This window comes from Cololabis saira, chromosome 18 (genome assembly GCF_033807715.1).
Source record: "Cololabis saira isolate AMF1-May2022 chromosome 18, fColSai1.1, whole genome shotgun sequence".
In the NCBI taxonomy this organism is placed as follows: Eukaryota; Metazoa; Chordata; class Actinopteri; order Beloniformes; family Belonidae; genus Cololabis; species Cololabis saira.
In genome coordinates this window covers 37,796,467-37,803,309 of record NC_084604.1, presented here as the reverse complement: position 1 = coordinate 37,803,309, position 6,843 = coordinate 37,796,467, and the positions used below count along the sequence as shown (strand labels likewise).

Below are 6,843 nucleotides of genomic sequence, written 5' to 3'. Positions count from 1 at the left end.
CCATTTTCCGATTTTCCTTTTTTTAACATCGTCTTGATTAATAAATCCGATTTAGATTTAAAATCGATTAATCGCACAGCCCTACTTTACTGCTACCACTGCTACTACCACTACTACTAATATTTAGCAGATGCTTTTATCCAAAGCGACTTACATCTGATAGAAACAACACACCATTCCTTCCGGTAGGCCATTAGGCCGAGCCCCAACCAGGTGATTGAGCCCCATCGCTGTGGGGCGGGGCTACAGGACCATGAACGTCTGCACTTCCAGACTAGAAACCAAAAACACTAATGCTAACACTAACGCCGGGGGGGGCAGACAGGTGGACGTACCTGAGTTCTCGGAGAGACGGTACGGGCCACAGCAGAGGTACCTCCTCCACTGCTTCTGGACGTTTTCTTTCAGAGCGCAGTGGAAGATGAAGATGAAGAGACCTGCGGACACGAGAAGAAGAGAGGATCATAGAAGAAGAAGACCCCCGCTCATCTTATCCCGGCCGCCCGCCACCAACAGCCGACTGGCGGGCTGCGTTCGGATCGTTCGTATTGTTCGGATCGGGCCGCGGTACCTTGCAGGGAGTTGAAGATGGTGAACAGGTACGTGAAGGCCAGGTACACGGGTCCCCAGGCGAACAGGGCGAAGCCCCAGGTCATGCCGAGCAGGAAGGTGAGGCTCACGACGCTCCGCAGGTTCCTCAGGACCTGGAGGAGAAACACGATTCAGCCCGTTCTCACCGGTGCGGTGCAGAGTCGGATCGTACAGATGGTTCGGATCATTTGGATTGTTTTGATCACTCGGATCGTTCCGATCGCTCGGATCGTTCCGATTGTTCTGATTGTTCCGGATCATTCAGATCGTCCGGATTGTTTGGATTCATTCAGATCGTTTGGATAATTCGGATAGTTCCGATCGTTCCAATCATTCCCATCGTTCGGATCGTTCGAATCGCTCGGATCATCCGGATTGTTCCGATCGTCCGGATCATTCAGATCATTTAGATTGTTTGGATCATCCCGATCGTACAGATCGTTCGGATCATTCGGATTGTTCCGATCATCTGGATAATTCAGATCATTTAGATTGTTCGGATCATTCCGATCGTTTTGGATCGTTCCGATTGTTCCGATCTTTCCGATCGTCCGGATCGTCCAAATGGTTTGGATCGTTCCAATCGTTCCGATCGTCTGGATCGTTCAGATCGTAACAATCAGTCCGATCATTCCGATTCTTTAAATCATTTCGATCGTTTGGATTGTTCAGGATCGTTTGGATCGTTCCGATCGTTCAGATCTTCCCTATCGTTTCGGATCGTTCCAATCAGTCCGATCATTCCGATTCTTCAAATCATCTGATCGTGGATTGTTCAGGATCGTTCGGATAGTTCCAATAGTTTGGATCATTCCGATTGTTTGGATCGTTTAAATCGTTCCGATCGGTCGGATCGTTCAGATCTTCCGGATCGTTCGGATCGTTCCAATAGTTTGGATCATTCCGATCGTTCCGATCGGTCGGATCGTTGAGATCGTTTAGATCGTTTAGATCGTTCCGATCCTACAGATCGTCCCGATCATTCCGACCGTTCCGATCGTTCCGATCGTTTAGATCGTTTAGATCGTTTAGATCGTTCCGATCCTACAGATCGTCCCGATCATTCCGACCGTTCCGATCGTTCCGATCGTTTAGATCGTTTAGATCGTTTAGATCGTTCCGATCCTACAGATCGGTCGGATCGTTCAGATCATCCCGATCATTCCGATCGTTCAGATCGTCCCGATCGTTCAGATCGTCCCGATCATTCCGATCGTTGGGACGGGAACGTGTGACCCACCTCCTCCCTGAAGGTCCGGTTGCTGCGTTTGCCGTTGCGGCCGCAGATCTGCATCATCACGACGATGAACATGGCGACGTTGAGCAGGAACACCAGGCAGAAGTAGCCGACGACGGTGGTGTAGAAAACACTCATGTCCTTGACCCAACACCTGAGGGCCAAGACACAAGCACAGGCTGTAGAAACACACCTGGACACGCCCCTGTGATGTCATCCACAGGTTCCTGAGGACGGCTACTGCTACATCGTCAAGTTGATTTGAAAATGTATTTTGAGACAATACAATTGGTTAATAACAAAAAATGTAATACCACGGTCAACCTTATAAAAGAAATGTTTACGGATATCTGAATGTATTGCCTTCCTTTTATTATTTAGTGTAATTGTTAAGGTCACTTGCATTTTATTGAGCTTGGACTATAATGATGCCTATGTATGTTTGTGTTTTATATTATTGAATGATGTCTGCCATTTATTTTAATGTTATTGTATGTTTCTGGAATTGAAATAAAGTTTCTTGAAAAAAAAAAATACTGCTACCTCGTCTTACTACACAGCAACATGTTGCTAGGTCCTTCTTAAAAGTGGAAACGCCCACTTAAGTTAGCTATTTTAGCTTGACTGGATTAGCTTATGCTAACCTGTGGTGCTAAATAATGCTAATTCTCATTTACTTGATCATTGAGCATCTTCATTTCAGTGCTGCTTAGCACTATACCGACTTCTGAGCTCCGAACGAAGACCTAGCAGAGGTAACCTGGTTACCTCCGGTAGCTCTGGTAGGATGTCTACCTACCAGAGCTATCACATCACAAAAGTTTATCCAGAAATCACACAGTGTTGACTGAAGCTACAACGCTAGAACACAAAACCCCCACAACTCAACTTCCTCCAAAAAAAAAAAAAAAAATTCAAAGTCCATACATACCAAAACATATTTCATAGTGCTATAATCATGCCAAATATACTAACCAAAAATTCTACTCACTGCACTAATCGAGAATACCAGATAGTAATAACATATCTGTTCTATCAATGACTCTGAAATAATAATTAAATAGTTAAATAGTATTCCTACCATACTTCTTGATGAAGGGGACTTATCAAAAAAAAAAAAAAAAGTAGGAAAAACTTATTATCATTATTTTTCTTATCCTAAGTTGGGGCTGGTCCGTTAAAGAACCAAAATGATATCCAAATATGTACCCTCAAAACACAACGAAAAAAAACCCAAAAAACCTAACAAAACAACACAGACATAAACGGTGGGAAAACCCCACTTAAAACAAAGATGGCAACAAAACAACACAAACCATTACACTCAGGTCTTATTGTCACTATGCCTTACAATTACCTACGGAATTCTTAAAATCAAATTCTGTATGAGATTGCCATATTTTTAAAAAGTCTGAGGATTTGCCTTTACTCTTGTAGTAAATATCATCAAGTGTAAGGAGCTTGAGAGTTTGTTCCACCAATAGGCTAATACTGGGGGCTTAGATTGTTTCCAATTTAAGGTTATACATTTCCTTGCTGTCAACATAGCAAGATCTATAGATCTGCATTGATATTTGTTCAACTTGTCTGACATACTAGTTCCCAAAAGACATAAACGAGGTGACAAAGAAACAAATACACGTAAACATTGAGATATCAGCTTGGTAACAGAATTCCAAAAAAAGGAAAGTGCATCACATCTTTATCTTTTTATCTCTTTATCTGAAGCAGAAAGAACTCCTTGGTTGGTCCCGACCACAACTCACCGAGCTTCCCGTTCATCCAGTCAGCAGATCAAAATAACGATCATTTGATTAAACTGCAGAGGACCATCTCATTGGGTTTTTAAAAGATAAAACACGAGCCCCGTCCGAGCCGTTGTGCTAATGCCGTCACTTACATCTTCGCCGAATCGTCTTCGCTGTCCTCCAGAACCCCGTAAAAGTTTTTATCCACCGAGACGACGATCCCCACCAGGACTGCAGGCACACCTGGAACACAACCCGCCGTCCAGAGGTTAGCGTCACGGCTAACGGTACTGGAATGTGCTCGGACAGAAGGAAGCAAGGAGACAGTCTGGCATCACTATAGTCTCTCCTGCCTGTTCTCATATTTCATATCTTCCTTGGGCCTTTACTTTTTATTATCTATATGGATTGTCTTTATCAAAATGCTGCTGAGGCAAATTTTCACTTTTATGCAGACGATACTGTGATTTATTGTTCTGCGCCGACGCTAAACCAGTTTATCTCCCATCAATCATTGTTCAATGTTCCGAAATTGAGACAGTGTCACAATATCGGTATCTTGGATTCCTAATTGATGATTCATTATCTTTTAAGCCTCATATTCAGCATCTAGTCAAGAAGTTGAAGCTGAAATTGGGTTTTTATTTTAGAAATAAGGCCTGTTTTTCCTTTTATTCCAAAAAGAGACTTGTTGAATCAACTTTTATGCAGACGATACTGTGATTTATTGTTCTACCCAGACAATGTCAGTTACAACACTGTGCAGTTTACCCTGTTCAACCTGAAGCTTCTTCTAAATGCTGATAAAACAAAACTCGTTTTATCGAGACGTTAACTTAACGTCCTCTTAACGCCGCCAATTTTTTTTAACGCATGATTAAAAAAAAAAAAAGGCATGATATAATTTCTGGCGCTCGACGGCACCCGTAGCTGGAGGAAAAGTACGGTGGATTGAAAAGATGGAGAATTAAAAGAGACTTTTGAACGGTTAGTTCACTTTCCAAAAGATGCAGATGGTTCGCTGGACAAGACTGAAGTTATTTGCATGTACTGTCGATTTGAAATGAATTACCATCGAAGTACGTCAAGTCTCAAATACCATTTGCAGCCAAAGAGCGCAGCGCGCTGCGCCGCTCGATGCCCCCCACCCCTCGTCAAAAGCAAACAACGCTGTAGCAGCTTGCAAAAGAGGACGAGTCAAATCAAACTTTATTTGTTAAGCGCTTTTCTTACAAAATAAAAAATGCAACGCAAAGCGCTTTACATAAAACATAAAACTCAATAATGCCCCCCTCCCCGCACACACACACGCGCACAGACGGGCGCACGCACACTGTGATTCGCGTGAGTTTATGGCTGAGCTCTGAGGATCAGGTGAAGGAATGTTACATTCAGGTCAAAAGCTTTTTTTGTGGAAAGTTGAATAAACATTGGTATAAAGCAGCATATTTGCCCTTTCTCATGTTGTTAACAGTATTAAAAACATAAAAAAAATACCTTGAGGTAATTTAGAACAGCACAAAATGTGTGAATAAATTTGCAATTAATCGTGATTAATCGCATAGTTAATTACAGAAATCATGGATTAATTAAGATTAAAAATTGTAATCGTTGGCCAACACTAATTATATATATATATATATATATATATATATATATATATATATATATATATATATATATATATATATATAGATATATATATATATATATATATATAGTGCATGTGTATGACCCTACGGTATCATGTAATTATTCATGCACTATGCACTTTGTTTTTTGTCTCTCTATCTTTTTTTAACTGCAATAATGAGCTTGCACAACCAAGATTTTTATCCATGTTACTTAGTAATATGATGTGACAATAAAGATTGATTCTTGATTCTTCTTGATAATAAATAAATCTAAATAAGAGAACAAAAAGACAGAAATCTAAATAAAAGCCTGGGCCACTTCTTCGAGAAAAAAGTCGTAATGTCAAGAAAAAAGTCGAAATGTTGAGAAAAAAGTCAAAATGTTGAGAAAAAAGTCGAAATGTCAAGATAAAAGGCGAAATTTTGACTTTTTTCTCGACATTTCCACTTTTTTCTCGAAGTGCACAATAAAAAAAATCTCAAATATTTTTATAAGAAAATAAAAAGACAGAAATCTAAGTAAACCCCGGGCCCCTGACTCACCCCAGCCCACGATGCAGAACTTGAGGATGTATCTGCGTATGTAGGTGTTGAACACCTTGACCAGGGCGATGTACATGTGCACCGACTCCAGGCCCATCCAGGTGAAGGAGGTGAGCAGGAAGTAGTGCAGCAGCACGGCGGCCGCCAGGCACAGCGCCTGGCTGTCCACCATGCTGGCCAGCCAGCCGTTCAGCAGGAAGGCCATGTTCAGGAACAGCAGGGAGCTGCTCAGGTTCATCAGGATCTTGGACGGGTAGTCGCGCCGCAGCTTCCTGGGACACGGAGAGGAAACTTTCAGAGGAGCGAGAAGCTTTTAGTGAGAACTAAGGCCCCGTTTATATGGCGCAAAAACGCTGGTGTTTTCATGTGTTTTTTGTTTGTTCGTTTACACGAAAACGAAGCTCAAAGTCTCCAAAACCATCATTTCTGAAAACTCCGGTCTAAGTGGAGATTTTTAAAACCTACGTCTTCACGTTTGCTTGTAAACGGAGAGAAACTGACATTTATTCTTCAGAACGTCACATTATGAGACAGAAACGTCACCAGCGTCATGAGTGACACCTGTGGTTACAATTAGTTTGTAACCGTCAATATTTTCTTGTATTTTACCTGCTTTATATTCTAAAGTCACACTTAAAAGTAACTCCACTTCTCTGTCACTGCAAACGAGGAAGTAACTGACAGTCAAGGCTGATTTATGGTTCCGCGTTACACCAATGCAGAGCCTACGGCGTAGGCTACGCGGCGACGCCACCGTACATACAGTAGGCTACGCCGCAGATTTAGCGCGAAACCATATTATTCAGGCTTCACACGTGTCATTTGTTGATGTTTTTTTCCAGGATTCTGATTGGCTAGCATGACTTTATCTTCTCGTTACACTGCCCCCTGCAGGTTTGGCTGCTCATAGCACCTTAACAGATATTTATGCAGGTTCCTGGAAATGATGGTGTTTTTCAAAACGTAGAGGGAGAAATATCGTTTTTGAGAAATTTTGAGAAAAAAGACGAAATGTTGGGAACAAAGTCAAAATGTCGAGAAGTCGAAATTTTGAGAAAAAAGTCAAAATTTTGAGAAAAAAGACGAAATG

The 6,843-nt window shown here is 41.7% G+C and overlaps 1 protein-coding gene across 5 annotated transcripts in view; it reads right to left on the bottom strand.

The window, feature by feature from the left end:
• adgrg6 (adhesion G protein-coupled receptor G6) overlaps positions 1 to 6,843 on the bottom strand; it is a 194,312-nt gene that overhangs the window by 50,838 nt on the left and 136,631 nt on the right. For all 5 annotated transcript variants that reach the window (XM_061746280.1, XM_061746285.1, XM_061746284.1 and 2 more), the window contains 5 exons: positions 5,754 to 6,025; positions 3,729 to 3,819; positions 1,832 to 1,982; positions 572 to 704; positions 336 to 437 (listed from right to left, as the gene is read on the bottom strand). In XM_061746280.1, the coding sequence (XP_061602264.1) occupies positions 336 to 437; positions 572 to 704; positions 1,832 to 1,982; positions 3,729 to 3,819; positions 5,754 to 6,025 (749 nt within the window). The remainder of the gene's footprint in view (positions 1 to 335; positions 438 to 571; positions 705 to 1,831; positions 1,983 to 3,728; positions 3,820 to 5,753; positions 6,026 to 6,843) is intronic.